The 27,940-nt window shown below is 31.5% G+C and overlaps 1 protein-coding gene and 2 long non-coding RNA genes across 5 annotated transcripts; 2 read left to right on the top strand and 1 right to left on the bottom strand.

Annotated features, from left to right (window-relative positions):
• The first annotated feature begins 28 nt into the window (after positions 1–28).
• On the top strand, positions 29–25,649 carry LOC115888363. Of its 3 annotated transcripts, none has more exons than XM_030908070.1 (9): positions 29–186; positions 1,171–1,323; positions 1,763–1,975; positions 2,032–2,169; positions 2,223–2,290; positions 2,351–2,482; positions 11,072–11,245; positions 11,303–11,624; positions 19,763–20,252. In XM_030908070.1, the coding sequence occupies exons 2-9, from the start codon at positions 1,318–1,320 to the stop codon at positions 20,099–20,101; spliced, it is 1,392 nt and encodes a 463-aa protein (XP_030763930.1). In that variant the 5' UTR covers positions 29–186; positions 1,171–1,317; the 3' UTR covers positions 20,102–20,252. The 3 variants fall into 3 exon arrangements, with proteins under 3 accessions (XP_030763930.1, XP_030763929.1, XP_030763931.1); XM_030908069.1 differs by lacking the exon at positions 29–186 and adding an exon at positions 820–1,116; XM_030908071.1 differs by lacking the exons at positions 29–186; positions 19,763–20,252 and adding exons at positions 830–1,116; positions 25,263–25,649.
• On the top strand, positions 12,646–13,028 carry LOC115888365. Its single transcript, XR_004051243.1, has 2 exons — positions 12,646–12,839; positions 12,901–13,028. It is a non-coding gene; the product is annotated as an uncharacterized LOC115888365 (long non-coding RNA).
• LOC115888364 lies at positions 13,600–14,385 on the bottom strand. The gene is made up of 4 exons (XR_004051242.1): positions 14,300–14,385; positions 13,994–14,250; positions 13,839–13,939; positions 13,600–13,742 (listed from the first exon to the last, which is right to left on the bottom strand). It is a non-coding gene; the product is annotated as an uncharacterized LOC115888364 (long non-coding RNA).
• Positions 25,650–27,940: the final 2,291 nt, after the last annotated feature.

The following is a 27,940-nucleotide window of genomic DNA, read 5'->3' as shown; positions in this document are numbered from 1 at the left end:
TATTACCACCAGTGTTTTATAAGTAATATAACTACACAATACAGTCATATCTATAATGTGCATAACATGCTCGTACCTCACTAGCAGTTTGTTCCAACTGAAAAAATTTCAACTAAAGATAGCGGAATAATCCATTAGAATATCAAACTATAATTATCTAAATAACTAACACTCATATAAATAAAGGTAAGCAAAAAATAGTATACATATTTTTACATCTGCAAGAGCTTTTGCATAACACAGGTGTACATCATTATCACTTTGTTTTCTTCAACTGAAAATTTTCTTCATCAACATAAAACGATCCTTTTATAATAGGTACCTACTTACTTTACCCAAAATAGATTTTCTGGACTAAAAAGAATCTTTTTGGAACTTAAACTGAGACTATGGCAACCTAAAGATGTTCTGATTTTATTTATAAACTTTTCAAGATATACGATACTATGACTAAAACTATACAGATTATAATTATTATTAACGAAAAAAATTAACAAAATGTATTGCAATAGGTGCCTATATCTGTGAAGTTCATGCATTAATTATGGAATGATTAATGGATTCAAAAAACAAATGAAAGTATAATATGTACTTACCTTGTATAACATGTAAAATTTATTTATTTTAATATTTTTTACATTTACCTAGTAACATGTTATAAACATAAATTTCCTAGGCATAACAAGTTTGTATATGACTATCAATTTCTTTCCTTCAACTAAAAATGTTTAATTCAAATCAAATAGGTAGTTGATATTAATTTGGTTTATTATTTTTTCAAGGGTATTATTAAAGTTTAAAATAGCTGTAAATGAAATTTCCCTTTCTTCTTATACCTACTTATAATACACACAAAAACGTACATAATATGATAAGAACTATTACTTAAAATGACTTATTTTAAAACCAAAACCCACACCTATTAAAACTATCCAAATCTGGCAACGTGGAGTCGTTTCAATTTCTAGTATTTAAACTTTTCATGACATGCGACAGCACGGCTATCTTTTTCTATCTCTTAACGAAAGAAAGAAATAGCGTAGCCTTGCGTTGTCCCAAAATCCCCAATCCCAGTGAATACAAAAACAAAAAAGAAAGTGCATTACATTTTGCTCTGTAATTTATTTTATATGTTTGTTTGAAATAACTATTATGACTAGTGTTTTTTAGTTTATATATAAAGTTTGTACATCACAGTATCAGCAGAGACAAAAACCAGAAGTATTCCAATTGAAAAACTGAATTAATTGGTTTGCTAAAGTTGTACAATTGTTTACATTAATTCACTGCAGCAGGGATTTATTCATGTAAATCAAAATGAAGGTAACTGAAAAATATACATTAAACAATAAACCGATTATATGCTAGTACAAATATCTATTTTTAATTTAGAAAAACAACTTATCTACTTAACCTTAATCAGCCTAAAATGGTTTTTAGTAGCGTTTTAACAAAAAAATATTTTACTGGGAGTTTGCAAGGCAGATTTAAAGTAAAAGAAATAAATTGGAAATAATAGTTTTTTTTAATTTAGAGTAGGTACATTTACCCAAAATTTTTCCACCCCCGAAAATTTGGCAACCTGGATTATCTGTTGCATACCTGCAGGCACCCCTGCATAACCTACTCAACAAGTGTTTGTTTTATTTTTACCCACCCCTTAGTTAAAAACTACCCTTACATTCTTTAGAAATTTATCTATTTTAGGCTTGATAACAGCTGTGGTTTTCCAGTTTGATTTATTTACAGAATTTACTTTTAGTCTAGACAGCAAGAAAGTGAAGAAAACAAAATGTTTTATTGGTTCAACAAAAAGTGTTGTGTACCAGAATGTTTTAATTGTTCAACAATGGGAGACGGATGCCTGAAAGAATATTTTGATCTCCCGGCAGAATCTCAGGCCAGAACTCGTTGGTTACAGATTATTTTAAGAGAGGATGGAGAAAATTTGACTGTGTGTGAAGACCATTTCAAAGTAAATTGTTTTAATTGAAAAAGTTTATTTTTTCTATAGCTTGACTTTATTTGTAGGACAGGGATGTATTTCTAGACAAAAACAGTAGAAAGAAGTTGAACCTGAATTCCACACCTTCACTCAAGTTGCCTAAGTTTGTATGTACAACTTGCTTAGGTACAAAGTGTATTCGACTAGATGGTGTGCAAAAAAATGTACCTTTTTTATTATGTAGTCAGACTTCTTAAGTTATGAGTTTTATTTTTAGGTAAAAGTATGTAAATGTCATCTTCAATCAAAACCTAAAATTGCAAAAGTGACAGTTTCTGACAACAGGTAAAGATAGAAGTTTAATATAACATATAACTAGATTCATTTATTTTGTTTAATTTTTAGGATGTCTTCTAGAAATCGAATGAGCCAAGAACAGAAGATTAAGTTATTTAAATTGATAAAGAAGCACGGAGAAGTCAAACATGTGAAAAGTACCATTAGGATAAATTGGATTAATGTTTTGAAATATTCAAGGTATAGTAAAATATTTAATACAATGACCACAGTGAAATAAATTTAAATATATCTTTTAACAAAGTCCATTAATAGTAAACAGCGCTTTTAGAGAAGCTTTATGCACTAGCCTGTTTACGTAGATTTTTTAGTGCTTTATATGTTTTTATAAAATGTAAAAGATCTATCTCGTAATCATGGTTGATATGTTTTAAACATTTTGTTTAAAAACAACTGTTTTAAACATGTTGAAAACACTATTACTTGTCTTAAACTGTTTAAACTCTATTTTAAACATGTTTTAGTCCAGTAAATAAGGACATGAAAAGACCCAAGTCTCGGCGTAATTCGTAGACCTTGACTTTAGGCGGATTGTGTACCTTTTGAGGAGTAGTTTTAGGGAAAAAAACTGTAACACCAAGCCAAAGAGTAGATAAGACAAGAGACGACAGTGAACAAAGAAGTCGAATTTCGCGAGAGACGCAGATATATTAAAATTTAAAGGTCCCATCAAGTCCCATTTTGTCTGTTGCCGAGTATATTACTTTGAAAAATAAACAAGATTTTCTGAAAACAAATTAATAATATATATGAGAATAATAAATAAATAATATAAGTAACGTATGTTAATACGGAAATGTAAATTTTTAGTTTAGGTTGGTTTAGGTTCTTATTTCGCAATATACTGATAATAGGTATCAAAGAAACAAAAAGACTAAGTTGATCGATTTCAAAGATAAACAGATAAAATCTGACAACGGCGTATTTTATTTATTCTAACCTATGATTTTAGGACGCTAATCAGGCTTAAACATAAACAAATCTGATTAGTTGTTTTCTTGCATTTTTGCCTTTTTGAAGTGTGTTTTCAGAGTTTTTCGATATATTATCGTTTTGAGAGTTTTTAAGGTTTAATTTTAGTATCGTTTTTGTTACGTACTAATTTGTAATTATTGTTAAATATGAATACTGAACAGGACACGAGTAGCAGGAAAAGACGAGATGGTGGCAATGTGTGTGCTTATAAAGACTGCAAAAATAGGTCTTATTCTTCGACAAACATAATATTTAACTCTTTTCCAAAGAATCCTGAAAAGTATTTTTATAGAAATATACTATATAATTATGTTATTAAACTAAATATAATCTATAGATCGAAGACATGGTTAGAAGCTTGTAATATATTTTTACAAAAAAAATTGAGCAACTCTATTTTTTTGTACATAAACTCCACATTGTGATATTACGCTTGTTCAAGTCCATATGTAAAAAAATACACGTAAATAAAACATTTCTTACAAATCGACTTGGTCACTTTATCTTGTTTACCAACGATATACAAAATATTGCTTTTATTATCTTTATTCCCCGACAAATATGTTTCTAATTATAATTTATTTTATATAATATTTAGAAAACTCGTTTTTTTTTCGTTTCTATTTATTTCTTTACCCATACAGTAACTATTTATAAGCTATACAGGCAAGTTTTAATAATAGTCTATTTCAAATTTCCCGCGAAAAAATTACGAAAATTTAAAGGGACAAGCGAGACGAGGTCACTCTCCCCACCACTCAAACATGAAAGGTACCGCGCGAACTGTCGTCTCTTGTCTTATCTACTCTTTGACCAAGCTTATGGACCAAGCTTTGGCTGAAAAAATGGCCCCAAATGGTCTAAAAATCACTTTTTCGCAAATATCTCCCAAAATATACAAAATTTTTCTTGGAATAAAAAATGAAGCTTAGGTAATTACCATTTATACAGGGTGGCGCACCTCATTCGCCTCGGTTGATTATACGAAAACGGAAAGATGTAGAAACCATCTTTTTTATGGGTATATGTAGAGAGATATTAAATAAATTAAAATTATTTTGAAATGTACAAGGTGTGTCAGAACTAAGATCCATACCAAAGTTATATTTTTTCTTATGGAACACCCTGTATTTTATTTACTTTTTGGATTCTCGGACATAAAATAAGGCATATATTATAAGGGTTTAATATGTTTAAATGCTTTGATTTATCAGATATTTGAATATGCATGCTATAATAAAAAAGTTTGTCAACACCCTGTACATTACTTTTCAGAGGTAATTCTTGTGCTGATTTTGAAGCCAGAGAAATAAACTTTACTAAAAAATGTTATTGCTTCCTTAAATGTATACAGGGGTAACAAAAATTGGTGGGCTATTTTACATAAAAACTTCGTTATTTCAAATACAACACTATGTATTTTTTAAAACAAATCGGGGCAGATTTAAATTCTCTTTCGAACTATATTAGGGTTTCCTATACCTATCTGGCTCAGATTTTGAATAAAAAGCGATTTTTCAATAAAATGGTAATTAAGGCTGGTGTTGCCATGACAATTTGCTAGTGACAGTTAGTAGCATTAGCAGTAGTATTTTCAAAATCAACATTACTTGATGGACTTTATTTAAATTTATAACTCTGTTAACTTTTATTTCATCTACCTACAATAGTTTAATAAGTAAGTAGTTATTATTTTATCAAGAAAAATAAAGAAGTAGTTCTTTTATTTATATTACAATGTCTTGTAGATATATTGGATTTTCTATAAAAGAACCAATAAAGGCAAATTCATTTTCTTCACTTCCAACTACAGGTTTCTGCATAATAGGTTTTTCACATACCACACTATCAGCTCTGCGAAATAGGAAAAGTAGTATTTCAAAAAAACTCTTGTCAAGAAAATATCTATTTGGATATCTTTGAGCATAAACCCTTCAGGCCAACAAGCAATAATTGTCCTCATAAAATAAAATCCCTAGTAACATATATCCATTCTTTCCGCCATGCGCCAGCAGATACTGCTTCATTTTTCTTGATAAAATAATAAATACTTACTTATTAACCTTATTGTAGGTAAATTAATTAAAAATAACCTGTCATAAATTTAAATAAAGTCCATAAACTAATGTCGATTTTGAAAATAGCTAGGTACTGTGTGTCACTAAAAAATTGCCATAGCGACATCAGCCATCTTGATTACAATTTATTGAAAAATCGCTTTTTATTCAAAATCTGAGCCAGATACATCGGTAATAGGACACCTTAATATAGTTTGAAGAGCATTTAAATCTGCTTCGGCTTATTTAAAAAAAATACATAGTGTTGCATATGAAATAACGAAGTTTTTATGTAAAATAAATATTTAAAATAGACCAGGAATTTTTGACACCCCTGTATACATTTAAGGAAGCAATCAATTTTTTTAGTAAAGTTTATTTCTCTGGCTTGAAAGTCAGCACAAGAATTAATTCTGAAAAGTAATGTACAAGGTGTTGACAAACTTTTTTATTATAGCATTCATATTTACATATCTTTAAATATCTCAAAAACCAAAGCTTTTAAACATATTAAATCCTTATAATAAATGCCTGATTTTGTGTCCAAGAATCCAAAAATGAAATAAAATACCAGGTGTGTTCCATAAGAAAAAATATAACTTTCGTATGGATTTCATTTCAAAATATTTTTAAATTATTCCACATTTCTTCCCACATATACCCATAAAATATTTTGTTTCTGCATCATTCCGTTGTCGTATAATCGACCGATGCGAATGAGGTGCGCCACCCTGTATAGGTATTTTAATGTTGCAGTTTGGAAAATTCACTAAGGTAAAATTGAATGACAACTTCATTTCCAATAGTCTTTTGAATTTTATTTTGATTTCTGCTCGTGGAAGTCTTGGGTTCTTGTTCTTTACTTAAAACTCTTTTCCAGAATGTTGCTGCATGGTGTCTAGTACTGGTACTTGATTTAGCTTACAGGATTTAACAATTTTTTACAAAAATTTACAATTTTTTTCTCTTTAGTAAAGTCGTCATTAATAACGTCAAGGGGTTATTACACTAGTGCATAACCCAAGAAACATTTTTTGTTTTATAAGTGTGTTAGGAAACTTCCCAACACCATATTATACAACCTAAACGCATCTAGAATGGTTGTCGTGAGTTATTGGTAACCATTATATAACACTTATATGCCCTAAACAGTGCCTTTAATAACTGTTCCTGTGGTAATTCTCAACACTCAAGGTGTGCAACCAAAGTCCTGAAAACTTTCTCAACACTATCCTATCGAGTTACCGCTATAAAACTGAAAAAGGGTATATAATAGTTATATAGTGGTGTCGAGAAGGTTCCCAGAGATTACCTCCACAGAAATATCGCGCATGCGCGTTTTTTGAAAATAAACTTGTTTCTTTCTGACTAACTACTTTAATATTTGCCTCTTTTTTTAACATAAAAAGCAGATATGATCTTATTGCTCCAAGTTGTCCTACGCAGATAATCCAGACCAGACACAAGAGACAAAATGATGCCATCCCTGCCTACAAAAGCGTTTGCGATATGCAAATGACTTTATAGAAATTACAAGCTTAATAAAATCTATTGTGCCTAGCCAGAGTACTAAATACATATGCGATATTAAATTTACTGTGTGAAAATCAATTTTACCTCCAAAAAACACATGCGCCCCCAAAAGCAGAATTATTTAATATATTTTTTTATAAACAAAAAAAATATGGTAAAATTTTTGTAATGAAAGTCAAATTTATTAATATAAATAATAGAACATACGACTTTTTTAATACATAGAAATAACTGGCACCTGGCCAAAATATAGTTTTGTACCAGTTTTCAACGTTATCTTAGAAATACTCATTGTAGGCAAAAATTAAGACATCAATAATAATGGCGTCCATTATGTTTAAAGTGCTATATATTACTTTAGGGTCTATAACATACTCATCAACCATTATATAAATTAGGTTACTTATTTGGTTGCGTAAATGAGTTTGGGTTATTTAAAACACCAATTTTAGTGTTTTATTCAACTAAAAGTGATACAAATCACCATTATAAATGCCGGGGTGTTTATGGCTACTTTTAGTCACCCAGAAAACCTTTATGTAACCCGTGGTGTCGACTGTAGCGACTCCCTGCGAACGAAGTTTGACATTACAGCAATTTGACAGAAAATGTGCATAAAACAAAACATAACCTCATAAAATTGAAATAATACTGTTTTGGTTCAATTTGATCTATATTTAAAGTGGTAGGAGTTTGCAAAAGAGTGCTAGGGTCCTTTGGTACTTTGGTAGAACAGTTATGACTGAATTGACTATAGAAAAAAACTCTTTAAGTGCAGAATGTGTAATGTTAAAGCGCAAAACTCATTCTCTTATGTTAGAAAATGCCTTAACCATGCATCTTCCTGTTCCTGATCGTTTTGGCAACTTTCTGTTGGAAATATCTCAGGTCGATACTGATCTCTGCTTGTGGATGGTAAATTTGCATGTTGGCTTTCAATATTGATAGATGTAGTTTGAATTAGGTTTGGAGTATTCCTATTTTTTTTAAATTCTGAAGAACCTTTCTTTTGAACGTAGATGTATTTTTGTGTTTTGTCCAGTTTATTTTTTTATTCATTATAATACCGAATTGCTTTGCTTGCTAATATATCATTTGTTTTGATTATATTAAAAATTTGAGGTTATGTCATTAGGTTTGATATTCGGTAACTACAGGTTATATAAAGCATGCAAACATTTGAAAGGTGCAAAAAACGATTTGAGGGAACAATTATACAGGGTGTCCCAGAAATGAGTGCAGATATTTTAACTGGTAGTATAGTTCAACCCCAGAAACACGCCTATGAGGTTTTTTTTGCGAAAAAAAAATGTTGAAAATTTTATATTTTTCTTGACATTTTCCGGAAAATGTTGAAAAACTTTTGAGTGCCACTGTTCACTCCCCGGGAAATTCGTTTACCGGGCATAGAGAGTGTCGGAGAGAATGCAACGTTGCCACCTCCTACCATACCCACATTCTGCATGTTTATCTATAAATTCAATTATTTTAAGTTGCTACAGAAAAAAATACGAAAATTAATTTTATTCATATTAGTGTAGATTGCTCTACTAATTGTAGAGAAACGCGCAATATTTTAAATACTTTTTACAGTGGAGTAAATTGAAAAAATAAATCTTAACAATTATAGCTTCTTTTTTCGCCATATTAGGAAATATTTTCAATCGTTTCAATAAACAATTATAATCTTTAATGTTTAGTTAGAGCTTACCCTTTTAATGAAAGTGTTTTTTATCCAGCACATACAGGGTGTCCCAGAAATAAGTGCAAATATTTTAACTGGTAGTATAGTTCAACCCCAGAAACACGCCTATAAGGTTTTTTGCGAAAAAAATGTTGAAAATTTAAAATTTTTCTTGGCATTTTCCGGGAAATTTGAAAAAACTTTTTAGTGCCTTGCAGTGTTGTAACCTCCTATGTTATCCACATTCTACATAGTTCTACATTTATAAATTCATAGAAAAATTTCTACTCAAAAATTAAGAATGTTAAATTATTATCAGTGCCTCATTATTAATAATTATTATAGAAAAAAACACATTAATTATTTTTAGTACTTACCCTTTCAATGAAAACTTAACAAAAACCACCGAAAATTAACTAAAACATTACGTTTATGACGTTTACGAAAATGATTCATCATATTATTCACAACCAGGTCACAAAAAAGAAATTCCTAAAATGTTTATCGTAATTTAGAATTCAATATTTGTTTTCTTTCATGTTTCTCTGTTTTATTTGAACCACTGATTTACAAAACACCTTGAAAAGCGCACATTACTTTGAATACCTCTCTTATCGCTACTTTACGAACTACTTTCAATTTAAGACATGTTTCACTCAACAATTTTAAATACGTATTTTGTTTTTTCGCTATTTTTTCGATGTATTTTGACAGCCCGACCGTCGCGCGTTGGCCAAGAGTGCCACGTGTGAACTGGTCCTTTGAGCCGCGCCGTCGTGGCAGGCTTGCGTCAGACGACGATGTTAAGCAACGTTGCCGTAGTTACAACAATTTCAAATTCAAGAGATTCGAAAATGAATTGATTATTCGTCGGGCTGTTTTCGATATATTGAATTCTGAATTACGATAAACAATTTAGAAATTTCTTTTTTGTGACCTTATCAATAATCAATTCATTTGTGTTTTGTTTGTTTCCTTTCATGTTTTTCTGTTTTATTTTTAAAATTTAATAGGAATTTGATGGCTTCGAGTGTCTTGAATTTGAAATTGTTGAAACTACGGCAACCTCGCATGACGCAAGCTCGACACGCCGGCGCGACAAAGAAGCACTGGGCAGTTACCAATCAGTGATGCGTGGCTGTCTTGGCCGACGGATGGTTGGGCTGTTGACTGAATTGTCGAAATACATCGAAAAAATAGCGAAAAAGCAAAATACGTATTTAAAATTGTTGAGTGAAACATGTATTTTCTTAGATTGAAAGTAGTTCGTAAAGTGGCGGTAAGAGACAATAATTCTCAACATTTATTCATTCAGAAAGATATTCAAAGTAATGTGTAATGTGTGCTTTTCAAGGTGTTTTGTAAATCAGTGGTTCAAATTGTGATGAAGCCTATACGAAAATAATGTGTTAAGTTAAAAATGGGGACTGTTATTTTAGCAGTTTTTATAATAGCACGTACAAGTAAAGCAGCACAATTAAGTGTATTTTAGTTAAGTGTGTATCGAAAAAGAGAACTGTCGCAGTTACATCGATCTGTCATAAGTATCTTTTTTAATGTTGGGTAAGTTTTTTTAATTTAACTTTTAAACATTTAACTTTTAATTTATTTTATGTAATAATATCACAATCTTAAAAATGTAATGCATCTCTGCAAACTCCTCAGGTGTTGTGATTTTATGACTTACTTGTAAACATATACTTTCTTGTCCATATGGCAACACAGTGCGTCGAATTAACTGAAATCCGGGCTTGATCCGGGTAATTGGATGTAGTTGGCAATATCTGCCGGCGGTTCTCAAAATGTTGCGATTATTTTTTTAAATTTTCAAAGTTAAATAACTCAGTTATTTTCAATTTATTTTAAAAACGGTAAAGAGAAAATATGTTTATTTTGACCAGATCTACCACCTCTTAAAATATCTGCACTCATTTCTGGGACACCCTGTATAACTTGTAGTATTATTGGTTACATAATGGTTCTTAATAACACCTTTAATTATATAGTGTATATCTTGCGTACCTTTATAAAACCTAATACCAGAAGTTATATAAAATAGATGTGAACACCTTTATAAAACCTTATTATGAAACCTTTAGTAACAAGAACCTCTAGTTTTATAAGGAAAGTGATAACATTTCAAGGTTACTATTAGTGATAAGTAACCAACGCTACACTTATATAAATCAAAACACTGTCAGATACCAATGAGACATTTATTAAACCTTTATATAACTAACCTTGAGAATATATAACCTAAAGGAACTTAAAATGTTACTTGGGAAGTGCATAAAATAAGTTACTTTTTACACTAGTATAAAAAATTTGACTTTTAACTTTTAATACAGTAGATAATGTAAAAAATAGCCAAGAATACTATAGAAATTAGAATAATATATATTATTAGAATATTACAGTCCTTGAAAAATAGCAACTTTTTGCACAATCGTAGAAAAAATATTTTTTAACACTTCTATTAGAATAAAGAGCTGTATCATAATAAATTAATTTTTTTAAAAGGAAGCATGGTTTGCTTGGTACCGAAAAAGAACTGAGAAGTGTTTGGCAATATTTGCGAATTAAAGCAATGAGAGTATTTAAAAAAGAAGCACAGGGATCTAAACTTGAAAGAAAAATATCCAGGTTTCTTCATGGAAAAGGACGAGGAGATGCCCAACTAAACAACTCTACAACGTGATTTTTAAATTTCTTACATTTGCTTCTTTTTATTATTTATTGTCTAATTTTTAGTGATAGTCCAGAAAAACCAGAAGATAAAGCAACCAGTACTAGCGAATCGAGTGATGATTTACTTGATGAACCACCTATAGAGGAAAATAATATAACAGAAACTGAAACAGTGAACAAATCAAACAATGAACAAATTGAAGAGGAAACGAAACAAGATGAAGATAAAGTTATTAAACAAGAAATAAAATCGGAAATTGTATCGAAAACTGTGCAAGAAATGGAAGATAGCGGCAAAGAATCTGGCAGTGATAGTGATGATGAATATTACTCAATAGATGATATTGAAAAAGAATACGGCATTAAATTGAAAAGTGAAACAGAGGTAAGTGACTTATTTATAATTTTAAAGCAATTTTATTGACAAGTAAATAACTGGACTAATACTAATACCGTTGATTGAAAGAATTACGAAGATACGCAACCGAATGGGCGAATTCGTGGCAAGGCTGATTTGATTTCCCCTTACATCTCAAGTGCTGTACGGTGGAGCCTCTACTCGTTCTGCGGCCAACGCATAAAACACTCATTTTTTCTAATTCGACTAGCGAAGGCACATCGAAGACGGTGTGGAACTAAAAGCGACAGTGTTGCCATATTAAAATGTGTAATATCTGTAATACGTTTGACAAAAATATTTTTGGATGAAAAATTCGCGTTTATGTATTGAAAATTTATTCCTGTTGAACATAGAATAAACAACAAAAATAAAAATTATTATATAGGTACTGAATATGTCGTATGATCGAAAAAAGTGGTTTGGTTGGCTTAAAATGACGATTATTGACATTTACCATAATATTTTACATATGAAATAACAGTAATCTTCATTTCCAAGTCAACTCTGACGCCGTTTTTTGTTTGATCATATAATATATTAAATTGTTTAATGATAGAAGAACTGCATTATTAACGTACTGCACCCAAAATCCGTAAATCTACGGTTTTATAAGTAGTTCTGGCTTCACCGTCTACGGTAACCACTCATTCTGTCGACTGAAAGCAGAACTACGGTACAGTATTCTTTATCCGCTCCGCTGTAAGCTAAACTAAATCTCGGAAATTTTGTGGCACAAAACCAAGGTTATTAAAAGAAAAGTTTGTCTCGTAACTCGATCCGCCATTATCGAAAACGTCATCTACAGGATACATTAAAATACGCAACCAACCGTCCAATCAGATGAAAGAGGTACGTGCCCTATCGTTGGGTATTGTGCAATCACGTGATGCTCATGTCGTATGACGGTTAAATCTTTGGTTAGAATTTTTGTTGTTGTTTTTACCGAAGAGTTTTTACCTGTTTTTACAGTTTTTACTTTATTTTTCTATTTACATCAGATTTATATTTTGTAATTGCTTATCAGACAATACGTATTTAGAAAAATAATAAGAATTAGGATCGTGTTTTTTTTAAATCCTGGATATTAATTGGAACCCTTGGTAACATTACTGCTTTTGATATAAAAAGTGCATTTTTGATTATTTACTTGGGTTAGGATATTAAAATATGGGTTGGATTGTACGACATAAATAGATGTAGGTATGATTATTTATATATATGTATGTATTTATAAAGCTTACTATCTGTTTTGCATTTTCAGTTTTTGATCAGACATTTGATTTTATTTGTGAAATGCCCACAAAAAAGCTTCCAATGATTCAACATCAGTGTGTTTGCTGCATAATGGATCATTCCTGCTGAATTTTTAGATCATTTGAAGACTACACGGAAAAACCAGATAATATGTTACATTTTCATAGAAATTGACAGCGAGACAATTTTATAGGCAAGTGTTAGCATTATTCGAGGCACCATCAAAGAAAGCAATAATAATATGTTAGTCCCAGAGATATTACAGCTTAGTTATTTTGCCCTACAGGAGAAAAACCAGAGTAGTTCACTCGTAATTGCATTTTCTCGGCTCCAGTTAAAATGAACAAAGCTGGTTTTTCCTGTGGTCTTCATTTGAAATAACGTAAATAAATGTTTATACATATGTATGTGATGATTAAATTGGTGTTAAGGAAATAAAAATGTCTTTCGATATTAATATATATTTTTCGATATTAATATATACCTAGGTATAGGTATATGTATATTTATTTTGAAATAAATTACACTTTTAACAGTTTAATGGAGTTTTTAAAGCCAGTTATAATATTTATATTTTAAAAACTTGAAATCATAATGTGGATGTAATCACGCATTAAACCACAGACTAACTTATATAAGTCAAAAAGTAGATTTTAGTGTTAACTTTATATAACTTGTAAGTAAAATAATATATAAAACAAATATGAAAAAACCAACAATTCTAATGTATATATTAAAATACAGTACAATAATAGGTATCTGATATCCTCACTTAACGTAGAATAATATTCTACCCAACTCAATACTATGTCCAACATGAGTTTCAAATATATCGGGCCCTAATCGTTCCTGAAAATAGTATTTTTTTACATTGTTATACCATATTCTAAACTATTTAATATTTCAGTCACTTAAAAAGTTAATTTGTATTGAATAATTGCCTACCATTAAAGCAAATTTGGACTAGTATTCTTAATGGGCATATTCTGTGTATGGATATAGGTACTTCCTCCAGATTTTGGGTTCAACCAATTTATTCTTAAAACCTGAAACATCTACATATAAAAAATAGACAGGTTACTAATTATAATAAAATTTACCCTTAGAATTATACTTCTTTAACAAATAATTTCCATTGGTATACTTTTCCATGACAAGTAATCAACTTCCTAACATTTTTTAATTGATGTAATACTTCCTCACGATGCGAAAAGAAAATCTTTTCTTTAGTACACAAAGGACAAACGATATGTTGGCTTACTTTCAGATTAGTTACTTTTCCATAGATATCCTCATGTCAATTCAAAGACGATGAACATGAAAATGATCATCACATGAAACATCACAAACTAAAAACCTAATAAACAAGTTTATATCGAGTATAGAAATAAATTTAGTGTTCTTACCTATTGTCGTCCAAATCCACGTTAATAGATAATTAATTTTTTTTGATTTTTATCTTTTATTTTTAAATATATCTTTCGAACTACTGGTTTTAGTAATCATTAAATTAAACGAACTAAAAAGTCAAAAATAATAAACAATTAATTCTCTTGTCAATTGTCAATTTTCTCCAGGTACCGAACATCATCGATAACGCACGATCTACAACGATTACTCCTTTGATCTGATTGGACGGTTCAATGACGGTTGGTTGCGTATTTTAATGTATTCTGTCATCTGCTACGTCATAGGATTGATACCACTCATAGATAAAGGGATAAAAACTGCCCACAGTCCGACAGTGCATTTCCGGATCGAAATTCATTGTGTACTTTATTGTTTATAGTGTATGGCGTCAATAGTTTTCAGTTGTTTGGTGTGTGTTTTCTTTATTGTATTGTACATTTATCTCTCTTTGTCGGTTGCATTTTATTTTTTATTACTTTTATCTATGATTTTATACGTTCTGGCTACGTCATAAGGATGCTATTCGCTTCGCTCCTATTGGTCCAAAAGTTACGAGACAACCTTATCTTTTAATAACCTTGGCACAAAACCTGTTCGAGATGTAGCTGGCGATACTGTCGCCGCTGGTCAATTTGTGCGAGATTTAGTTTAGCTCTGCGCCGCTGCGCGCCGATAGTCGTTTACAGCGGAGCGGATAAAGAATACTGTACCGTAGTTCTATTTTCAATCGACAGAGTTGCCGGGGACAGTGTTGCCAGAATTACAGATTAATCCGTAGATTTACAGATTTTGGGTAGAGTAAGTTAATTATACGGATTTTCTATCATTAAACAATTTAATATAATAGGTATTATATGATTAAACAAAGAACGGCGTCAGAGTGGGCTTGGAAATGAAGGTCGCTGTTATTTCGTATGTAAAATCTTATGGTAAATATCAATAGTCGTCATTTCCAAGCCAATTACATGACTCTACAAGCTCCACGTTACAGAGACGTTAGGGGAAATCAAATCAGCCTTGTCATGAATTTACCCATTTGGTTGCGTATCTTCGCAATTATTTCAATCAACAATATTAGTTTAACTGACTTATATGCCAATATAATATTGCATTTAAATATGTATGTGCATAGTTTAATTTAAAGTCATGCATCTTTATAGCAGGCAAGTCGTATCTATTAACAAAAAAGTAATAAAGTCTAATAATATTTTTAGTTTGAAAATAATAACATAAACTATGAACTAAAATTAAAAAAGCAGAGTACAACTCATGTGTTAAGGGGCGTTTAGACTCTCAGATAATTTGCGCAAATTGGCAAGCCAAACTGTACCAATAAATCGTAAAGTGTAAACAGAAATCGTTAGTTTGTGCTGTTCAATATGACATTCTGAATAGAATGACATATCATAGGTCAATTGTCAATTTTTGACATTCTCGCTTAATAAAAAATAGTATTTTAAATTTCAATCTAGAGTGCCATGGCTATGTTGAAAACACTAATTCTTAATTAAGGAGCTTTGGAAAAATAGATTTGGTCGTCTTATGTCTTATCCTGTCCTTATAATGTCTTAGTGTCTTATCATGGCTGGTTAAAAGATACCCAAATCGTATTTTTAGTCATATCTGAATTTTTTCAAATGAAACAAGAGTAGCTCATTAGCATATTTGGAAAAAGCAATTTTTACGAATAATTTGATACCACATACTTGGTATTTCGAGTGAAATTTTCGTTATGAACCGCTTGTTACAATTTTAAATAAACCGTATGCGAAAATGTCAAAAGTTGACATCTGATATGTCATTCTATTCAGACTGTTATTTTCTATAGAATAAAGTAAAAAAATACCAATGGTAAATAAAGTAAAAAATACCAATGGTAAATAAAGTAAAAAATACCGGTGCCATTTAAGCAAATAAAACCAGTTCAAAAATTTGGTTTGAGAAAAATCTGTCTCATCTTGATTTTTAACTGAGCGATATAGCGGTTTGAGATAATTGTGACAATGTTGGTTAATATTGGTTAAGATTTAACGTTTAAATTTCTTTATCGAATGCATATTGAATGTGTATGTAATTACCTACATATTTGTTAGGTGAGTTTTACAATTGTTAGGTGAGTTTTTAAAATAGTTTAATATTATATCTTTTTATACAATACCTTCTGGTTTCAGAAATTTGTTTAGTTTAAGTATCATGCTGAAAAGAAATATACCGATCATTTCCATGTCTTTAGAGGGTGAGATCTCCGGATCATAGTGACTGGTAGAAGAAAAATTGAAAGAAATTGGTGGCGATACAAACAGAGACGCTGCCGTTAAAAAAAATATACGTACCTTATAGAAAAGAGCTAAAAAGATCGTGGGCGGGAGAGGATGATGTTTATAAACCGCATCTTTGGCACTTTTACCTTCTAGACTTTTTACAGATCAAGACAGGATCTGACAGAATCAAGAAATTCCAAAGCGTTCAGTAAGCAATGTGGAATTTACAAGAAAGAACACATGAGGCTTCAGAGGTAAATTGAAATTTTCTTTTTTATAAAATATAGGGTGAGTCTTAAATAAGTGCAAATATTTTTAAGGGTAGTATATTTCGACCCCAGGAACTATCTATGAGGTTTTTTTCGCGAATTTTTTTTTCAAAATTCAATATATTTCGAAAAAAATATGTTTTTTTTTTAAATTTTTAGTTAAAAAAAAATATTTAATATCGCAACATAGGTTGTCGATTGAATTTACAAAAAAGAAAAAGCAGAAAAAATCCAGTGGTTCTCAAAATATGAGCAAAAATATTTATTTTTAATATAACTCGGTTATTTTGGACTTATTTGAAAATCGGTAAAGAAAAAATATGTTTTTTTGGCTCGCTGTATTAGTGTGGTAGAAAACAGTAGTTAGTCATAGTTTCATAGATTTGTGGTAAAAAATGGTGATTTGATTAAATTTGAGAGTATTGTAGGTAAGACAAATATTGTATTAATAAAAGATAGTCAGGTGTTATATATATGTAGAAACAAACAATTTGTATAAGCAATTCTCTGACAGATATTTTGTTTTTCAAATATGCTATGCTTATCATTCAAACTAGTTATAAGGCAAATTAAATACTCATATAATCACATAATTAATTTTTTATGCAGTTCCAACTTTCAGATAGATTTTCTTCAAGAGAATAATGATATTTTTCATTGAAACATATGGAGAAGGTGATGAAACTTTTTTTAGCATATATTATACTGCAAACTTAGAATATCTGGAAATATCTACTTGTGTCCTGGGAATTTTTGATGCCCTGCATACGAAAACCAATAAACAAAACTTGACAACATGACAATGCCTTTTTAATTATTGTAATTTATTTGATTTTAACTACTTAAGCTTGATTTTCATACATCCGTTGTCCGACGATACGTTGATACTATATTAATTTCATTGGTTGTATTTAAAGGCTTCAATTGGTTAACCGTTTCTAACCAACCGAAGTCTTTAAATTCAACCAATAAAATTAATATCGTATCATCGTATCGTCGGACAACGGATGCATGAAAATCAAGCTTTATTGAGTAATTTCTATTGAGGAAATACTGTGTCTACAAAATGCATACTTTCTAATAATTTTGAAATATATATGTATCATATAGATCAAATTTATTTATTTAGATACATTATTAGTATTATAAATATTTTTTAATACCAATATTTTTAGTAATATTTATAAATATGTTTAACAACACTGTTAATCTTCTAATTTATTGTAATTATAATAAATTTCTAGCTATAAAAAAGGATTTTATTTTTTTCCATACGTCATCAACGTAGATTGTAGAATGTTTAGGAGGGGGGTTAATCACCGCCACCTTACATATCTATTGTGTGTTTCCCTTTCTTGAGTTATAACGAGTTATAACTCATCATACAGTCTCAGGGCTTTGACAAAAGCCACTATCTGAGACGACTCTACAGAGACCAGCTCCTCATCTTCGACATCAGCCATACCAAAGTTTATGGCCGTACCAATATTTATTGGCTAAGACGGCTATTTCCTGTTTCCGATAGTTTCTATCTAAGATAAATTGTACGCATCTTTTAATAGCGTAGATTTCTGCCTGGAGGACCTTGGGGTAGCTGCTCATTAGTTCGGAATATTTAGTTTTCGGCCTAAATAATCCTATCCTTGTTCCTGTTTTGGTTTTGGAAGTATCAGATTATTGGATATAGCAGATTTGTCGCAATTGACCGGTCGACCCAATCAGTACCTCTGTCAGTACTTAAAGTTCTAAGGAAAAGTGTACATCATGCATTCAGCTTCACGATTTAATTACGTCTCGTGATACTTTATTTTTGGTTTATTTATTAACAAGTCGTTGTAATTTTCCCTATAGCTGGAAAATTTTTAAGTGCAAGCTAGAAACTCTTGCATTTTTGGTAAAAATAAGTGGAATTGAGTTGGTTTTCGACAGTGGTCGGGCTATTAGAACTCTGAATTCAAAAATCGATATCTCAAAATCTATTAGAAATAATTGATTGTAGTTTTTTCAAAAACTTTTTTAATATTTCTGCTGTATTTTCTTCGTAGACAGTAAGTGAAAATCTGTACCAATAAAAAATTACACGACTGCTGAAAATTGCTATGCTCTAAAAGTAAATAGATGTGTTGTTTACAATTTTTGAATGGAAAAAAACAACCTTATCGAATTTTTCTTATGTAAACATATTGTAAAAGTTTCTATCTTCAAAATAAAAAAAAGTTTCAATATTTAAAGTGTTTCTTGAGTTATGGCGTGTTATGTGTTGAAAAGTTGAGTTTTTTAAATTATTATCGCGATTACTGACGTTTTCTCGTTATAAAAAAAATGACACCTAAAAGATATCCTTATAATTCCATTTCAGATGCTCAGAAACATTTTTAATGATTTTATCTAGTTATCTTTTCGAAAAAAAGTCTTTTAAAAATAAGCGGTTTGCGATCGTGATTGTACTTTACTTGATAGGGAAAGGCGTACCGGCAACGCCGCATCAACACTCCGTCGCATTTCTCTCACTCCGATCCCTATGCGATTTACTTCCACACATGTGAACACCGACCCAAGAGTGACAGTTGCCACCACGTTATGGTATGGTCTTTTACCTGTTGTGAGCAAATTCTTTCATTCTTTTTATTGCTCAATGTTTGTACCAACATCGCACATAATAAACTCATAATTCATATTTGCATTGGCTATAAGGACAATACTGTAAGTTTTTTTTTTATAATTGAAATAGTATATCACAACCAGGTGGTTGTATAATATGGACATGCTTTCCATTTACAACTCCCAAACAATTGGGAACATTCTATTTCGCACTAAATGGTGCCACTACAAACTAAAACAAAATCACTATATCAAACTATTTGAATTTCATATTTATCCATTATTTTTGCTTTGTAAAAAAATACAAATTTAATTTTTTAATTTTTAGGATACACAGCTAATCCTATCTCCACATCCTTTATATGCCGCCAGCCCAGCTTCTTTTCCGCCAATATCCGGCTCAGAAGTATCGACATCTCAGGAATCCATAAAGAGAGAAGCTATACGAGATAAACGTAATGAAGTGTTGGATGTAATAAGCAAGCGATTGGCAGGTCCAGGAATAATTGATGAGGACAACACATTTAGTTTGATAGGAAAAATTTGGAGCTCTAAACTACAACGACTTTCTGCAGAACAAAGGGTCCGCGCAGAAAAAATAATTAATGATGTTTTTGACGAAGCATCATTGGGAAACCTAAACGCCAATGTAAATTACAGCGGATGACTGAAAAAAATTATGTCCACATGCAGCCAAATCAAATTACTATTGTCTCTTATTATCACAATAATTACGTATAAGCGATACCAGTTAAACTTTTAATGACGTAATCAAGAGCGCGATTTTTAAATTCGTTATTGGCAACCATGGACATATTCGGCGCCGGGCGATCTAGAATTTAGAATTTAGAATGAGTGGGAGGGGGGTTAATCACTTCGACCTTACAGATCCATTGTGTCCCCCTTTCTTAAATCATAACTCATCATACAGTCCCAGGGCTTTGACAAAAGCCAGTATCTGGGACGGTTTTATAGAGGGTAGTTCTCCATCTCCAATATCAGTCGTACCAAAATTCATGGCACGAATGGTTGTCGTCTCGGCGCACTCAGTGATGAGGTGTACTGGTGTTTCACCATCTTCCCCACAGAATCTGCATTCGCCGTTTCTTCTTAGTTTCAATCTACTGAGGTGTTCATTGAGGAGACAGTGTCCTGTTAAAAACCCCGTGACAATCCGAAGATTGTTCTTACTCAGACCCAGGAAGATCTGTGATTTTTCTTGATCATAAGCCCTCAGAAACTTAGTGTCCTAGACCTCAGTGTCCTAGACCATTGCAAGATTTCCATTCCAAGTTGCGGATGGAATCTTCCAAGTTCTTGAGTTCCGCCTTGAGTTGGTTACCACTTGGAAAGCAGAACGGTTCTGGTCCAGTTAGTGGAGTGTTCGCTCCTTTCCTAGCTAGATTATTTGCTTTTTCATTGCCTTCTATCCCTTGGTGAGCAGGCACCCAGTGTAGGAGGACTTTGTTTTCTTTGGCTAATTTATTCAGCTTCTCTATGCATTCTTTGACCAATTTCGAATTGATTGATACTGAGTTGATCGCCTTTAATGCTGCTTGACTATCAGATAAGATGGCTATTTCTTGTTTCCGATAGTTCCTATCTAAGATAAGTTGTACGCATCTCTCGATAGCGTAGATTTCTGCCTGTAGGATACTAGGGTAAGTGCCCATTGGTTCGGAGTAATTAGCTCTCGGCCCAAACACTCCGATCCCTGTTCCCGTATTGGTTTTGGAAGCATCAGTATACCAAGTTATGGTATGGACTTTTAACTGCTGGGCAAGCGTTTCGCTCTTCCAATCCTTCTTATTGCTCAATACTACATTGACATGTTTGTCAAAGTTGTACGTTCTTGGCATATCGTCCATTGGGAGTTGCAGAAGTGGTATTTCCTTTTGAGGGTGTTCCAAGCCCTGATCTGACAATTCTCCCAGTACTAATTCCGTTAGTGACCATTCTAATCATTGTCGCATTGGCATATCTACCAATGACAATGTGCAGTGGTGTTAGATCTAGAATGACCTCCATTGCTGCTGTTGGACAGGTTCTCATGGCTCCTGTGATGCACACACATGCTAGTCTCTGGACTTTGCATAGGTTTAGCCTTGCCGTCCGTTGCTCTAGTTTTGTGTACCAGGCAACTGCTCCATAAGTAATCATGGGTCTTACTATCATGGTATACATCCAGCGCAAAATGTTAGGGGAGCAGCCCCATCTATTTCCGGCCAGTCTTCTGCATATCATGAGAGCCTTTATGGCTTTGCTGGTAGTGTTCTTAATATGCCTGTTCCACAGGAGTTTCGAGCCGGGCGATCTAACTGGAACTGAAATTTCCCGCTGGGGATTCAGGTGGTAGTTCTACTGCAAAAAATGTCACGTTGCCACATTTATTTATTCCCTGACATTGTCATTCGTTTTGACACTTTAGTTTTATATTACGAGTTTTTGATTTAAAATTGAATTGTGTTGTGATACTATAAGCTTAAACATTTTTACTAGCAGACCTTGCAGTCGAACATTGTTCTTTTTAAGGTAGGTATTCACTTTCAACAAAACATTCCAAACGAACCAAACGCGCCGCGCGCTGTAACAAGTTTGTGTAGTCAGTACGTTGCGCCGAACCGAACGCGCCAAACATTTTCCGAAGCTTGTCGGTAAACGGGATTTGCTCAAAAGAATTTGTTGGTTGGCCGGTGTTCAGTGGATACGGCAGTTTTGAACGTTCGTTGTGTTTGGGGTGTTTTTAAACTGTACGCTATGGAGTGGAACAGAGAAAAATGTTTAGAGTTAATTGATGAGTTTGAAAGGCGGCCTATTTTATTAAATTAATAATTAATTATTAAATTAATTAAATTCTTCTTATGCATATAATCTAGGTCACTAAGTAAGGCCATATTATATTGACGGCGCAAAAAGAGGCGTCTTGTCCACATTTTTCGTCCTTTCCTTTTTTTCTCTTTTTTGTTGCCCGCTAATGTCTCTATAATTAAAAAAGCACCAGCGGCTATGGTAATATCAGATGCTTCCTTATCGACAAACACACTAACACTGATTCATACACTGATTACTGGTGGGAACGCAGCGAACACCGCAAACAGGCGGAACGCTCCGCGCAAAATGTTTTGTTGCAGGTCGTTCAGAGCGCTCCCGGAAAATGTTTTGTTGCAGATTGTTTGGAGTGCGCGACGTGTTTGGTTTGTTCGGAGTGTTTTGTTGCAAGTGAATACGCACCTTTAGAACCTTTTTTAGTACGAAGTGTACAAGATAGCTTAATAGCCAATAGAAAAATCTCATCGCAACCTTATTAGAATATTTTGAACGGAAAAGCGATAGTAATGGCCCTTTATGTCCCTTAAGTGCTGTTAAGGAGGTGCGTTTTGTTGATGTAAATAATAATAACTGTGTATATATTTATAATTATGTAATTTATTTTTGTTTCCTAAAATATTTTGATTAAAAGATAATATGTAAAAGCGGGCAACGCTGCGATGGTCGAGTTTAATCACGTGACTAAAAGTTTAATTGATATGAACTATATATAGGGTGTCCCAGAAATAAGTGCAAGTATTTTAAGGGGTGGTAGATCTCGATAAAAGAAACATATTTCTTCTTTATCGTTTTTCAAATAAGTCCAAAATAACGGAGTTATTTATTTTACTTTGAAAATATCCAAAAAAATGATTTTTTGCTAAAATTTTGAGAACCACTGGATCTTTTCTAGATTTTTTTTCTTGTAAATTTAATCTACTACCTATGTTGCCATATTATCAAGAAATTATGTTTTTTAACTAAAAACTAAAAAAAAAATCGAATTTTCAAATTTTTGGGGACACCCAGTATAATTTGATTACAGAAGATACAACTCAGTCATCAGTAGAATCTTCTTAATTCCGTTAAAGAAGTTTAGAAATGTATTGACTAGCCATTGAAGATGTTTCCAGACATTGCATCCTATGTTATTAATAATTTGATATTTTTGTATCGAAAAATTGGATTTTTAAAAATATATTTTTTATAGATTACCTATATCTAAGAGTATTGTTCAATACTTTTTGATAAATTAATTATCAGTATTATTTTTTATAAATATTTAGTAGTACCGTATGATCGAAAAAAAGCGGCGGCGGCGTCCAGTCGGCTTGGAAATGAATGATGACATTCCCCATATAAGTTTACATATAAAATTACTGCTATCTTATTTCATAGGCATCGCTGACGCCATTTTTTTCCAATCGTATTGTATTATGTATACAGGTTGTTAACTCGACAGTTACTTATAGGGGAACAGAATGGCAACACTGCCTATTGAGAACGCATGCACTTATAGGGTTTTCTGCCGACTCGTCCCGTCGCGTCGTCTATTGACGAGCGGGCCGAGGTTGCCATATTTCAACCATAATGCTCTTGCCGCGAGTAATAAACAAATTAACAACCTGTATATTATAGTAATAGTATTTGTCTATATTGCTATTTGTCTATATTGCTATTGTTTGCCTTTGTATAATATATATTAAAATAATAATATATACAAATATATATAAAAAGTATTTTTAAATATTGTAATTAACTATTACAGGAACTATTGTACAAAACTAGTACAAATTACGATTAAGTATCAATATTTATTATTATTTATACAGGGTGAATCTTAAATAAGTGCAAATATTTTCAGGGCTGGTAGACAGACCTCTATAAAAGTAACATAATATTATTTTCTCTTTATCGTTTTTCAGATAAGTCCAAAATAACCAAGTTATTTTACTTTAAAAATAAAAAAAATATATTTTGTGCCTAAATTTGGAGAATCACTGGATCTTTTCTGGATTTTCTTGTAAATTTAATTTACCACCTATGTATGTTGCCATATTATCAACAAATTCTGTTTTTTAACTTAAAATTAAAATTCCAAATTTTCAAAAAAAATTTTCGCGGAAAAAATCTCATAGACGCGTTTCTGGGATCGAAATATTACCCCTAAAAATATTTGCACTTAATTAAGACTTACCCTGTATATTTTATTACATTTTCGCTTTTATTTACTACTTCTAAAAAAAATTAAGATATGTTATGTACTAAGTCAAAACTTAGTGCTTCTGTGTAGTGCATCTGATATTTGTGTTATTGAATAATTATTTATTAACTTATCTATTTTTATTAGAAATATACCGGGTGCGTCTCAAAAGTGTCTCACCCCTATAACGTTTTTATTTTTTTACTATAAAAACGAGATTTGGTATGTTAGTATATTATGACACATACTATGTAAATTAGGATTGATTGACGTATTCAATTGTTTTTGGTCACTTCTGTTTCACCGGAAATGACAACTTTTTATTTTTAAATAGCACCCTCGGTATTTTTTTACTTTATTCGATAGAAAATGACATTCTGAATAGAATGGCATATCATATGTCAACTTTTGACATTTTCGCATATGGTTTATTTGAAATTATAACTTGCGGTTCGTAACGAAAATTTGACTCGAAATACCAAATGTATGGTATTAAATTATATTTTTACACGTTTTGAATAAAATTAAGTACAAAATGGCTTCCGCAAACCAGTTTGCGCAAGTTATCGGAGAGTCTAAACTGCCCTTAAAGTTAAATATTTAAATTTGTATAGATAAATAGAAAAAATAGCTTTATTTATTTGGCAAGGTAATGGTTGTAATATATCAGTAAATATATAAAACTTAGAAGAAAATTCTTGGACCTTTTAATTTTCAGACCGCTATTCCCAAGAATTTTCTTCTAAGTTTTTGTTATAATTGATCGGTCAAGACTTCCTCTTTGTATAGTAAATATATAGGTAGAATTTTGTTTTAGGTAATACTGATTAGTTCGGACGAATCAGATTGGGAAATAATATGAAGATCTTAAATCTATCGGGTATAACTTTAGTAATTATTCTTTGACTGATTTCGACTGAGATTGAGATGTTCGTTTTGTTTCCAATCATTATATGGTTGCTATTTCGTTGGATTAGGATAGAAATATGAAAAATGGCAAATTGGATTTGTATTCACAAATAGAAAAAAATATATATTTTTGAACTAATTTAAGGCATATAAATACTTTTGATATTATTAATCAAAATCAACAAAGTATGGTACTCTGTATAGAAGAAAATGGCAATAATTTATTTGTTAAGAATATGATTGTTCGTAATGTTAATTAAGGTTATTTATTGTGTGATGTCAATATATAAACAATTATATTTAAATGAAAAGATTTTTATTAACAAATGTATATTTATTATATATATCCATTTGGTACTTGTACATTCTTGTACCACATTTTTTACTTTATTTTATTTTGTAAATAAATATAATTAAGGTCCTTCCACCCCGTTTTGATAAAATTTTGTTCTGCAGTATTGTTTTATGCTGGTATTAAGCTTCATTCAGAACCTCGGAATAAGTGAAATAAATTAGTAGCGTCAATTAGCGTAGAAGTTTGTTCCTTTGGACTCAATGTAAGCTTCAGAACATCAAAATTAGTGGTAGTAATTTTCAATTAGTAGAAAAAGTTTCCACTAATTATATTTCAAAATTTGCGAGGAATGTCATTTTGGCCTTTGATTATCATCAGAAATTGTGGTTAGAAATCAAAAGTTTATTGTTTTAGGGATAAGCCTTATAAGCTAAATATGAGAATATCTCAATGAGACATTGTGAATGATCGTAAACTAAAAAGTATGAAGTGTAAAACTTCATTCAGAACCTCGCAATTAGTGGAATAAATTAGTGGTTTCAATTACACTTTATACTTTTTAGTTTACGATCATTCACAATGTTTAAAAAACACAATTAAAATTAATAGAATATCCTAGCAACAGCTTGCGTTAGTCAGTTGTATCCTTAGAGAAAGCCTAATACCGTATGATCGAATAAAAACGGCGTCAGCGATGGCTATGGAATGAAGATCGCTGTCATTTTATATGTAAAATTATGTGGGGAATGTCATTTTTGAAATAAAATTAGTGGAAATGTTAAAAGTTTGATAACTTTTTCTACTTATTGAAAATGTCTATCACTAATTTTGACGTTCTGAATGCTTACATTGAAATTAAAGGAACAACCGGTAATTGAGACCACTAATTTATTCCACTAAATGCGAAGTTCTGAATCAAGCTTTAGTGTATATTACATACCCAAGTAGCATTTTCACGACTTGCGACCACATGTTTACTAAACACAACGTTGGATTAGTTACAAAAAATAGTTAGCTCCGTACCTTGGGTATTAAAATAAATGTAAACGTTGTTGTAATGTTGTGCCGACGTTGAACTAGTACTACAACAAAGTAAAAGCTTCTGCGACGTCGAATAAACGTTGTCTTGTAACCTTTTTTGCTTAAGTAATCTTTAGGTGATTCGGACAACGTAGTTACAATGTTGGGCAATAAAGAGTTTTCCGACGTTACTTTTAGGACCTATTCCAACGTTATGCAAACGTCGTCGGTTTTACTAATTCCAACGTTGTTTAGATTTCCGTATTCTTACGTTGGTAGGACGTCGAGCTACTACCTTTTTGCAGCTGTATTGAACCATAACCTTAAATCTTAAATTTTCACTTCATTGTTCTGTTCAGTCAGACAGTTCGGTGCTGTTTTTGTTTTTATTTAAAAAAAACTTAATTAAAATGGGACATAAGAAAGGTACACTAAACTAAATTTAAATATACATCGACATATTACCGATACTTTATCCGTTCCCTCGTTTATTTAGAATATAGAGGGCGGCACAAGCTAGACTCTAGGATGACTAAATTAGGCAATCTTGCGACTAGTATACTACCTGTTAAGGCTGAACTGCGACTTTATTAGTCCAGTATGCGACTACTCGAACTACTCCATCTTAATCTCCAAAACAACAAAGTGAAAGCCGCCATGTTGTTGAATAAAAAAATGTTTCGTTCCTAAAATAGCAATTCCTGATTTTTGAATACATTAACTTGAAATATTTGACCCTAAACAACACGCGGAAACAATTTTATCGACTGTGAATAAATTATTCTCATTTTACTAAAAAAAAATTCCAGAAATTTTTTAAAACTTCTTTAATTTTAAGGCCCATTAGTATTTTTCAAAGTAGAAACAATACATTTATCAATAAAGTTGTTTGCGTTTAACTTTTTCGCCTTGGGTAACGAGTTATAGAGTCGGTTAAAGTGTTTCAATAATTATGATCTTCAAACATCCTCCACACTTAAATACTTTTGTTTTGTTTTCCTTTACTGCCATCTGGCATATGTCTCTAAAATCATAAAAATAATATTTTTACTATAATTATCCCAATTAGGATAAAACGCGACTTAGACGCCATATTATTATAGTTTTGTATTTCTGTGAATTAGGATTTTAAACAACGTTGCAGTTTGTACTTAATTAGGCTGCTAGCCAACGTCGGTATCCAACGTCGTTTCGACCCAAAAATTATTCTCCAAACTAGTGCAGACTAGGGTTGGCACGAGGTTGTGCCGACGTTGCGTCCCGATGTTTGG

Source organism: Sitophilus oryzae, unplaced genomic scaffold, assembly GCF_002938485.1.
Source record: "Sitophilus oryzae breed Bouriz unplaced genomic scaffold, Soryzae_2.0 scaffold_734_pilon_pilon, whole genome shotgun sequence".
NCBI lineage: Eukaryota > Metazoa > Arthropoda > Insecta > Coleoptera > Curculionidae > Sitophilus > Sitophilus oryzae.
Note: the sequence above shows the minus strand (reverse complement) of the source record. Positions and strands in the feature narration are given on the sequence as shown.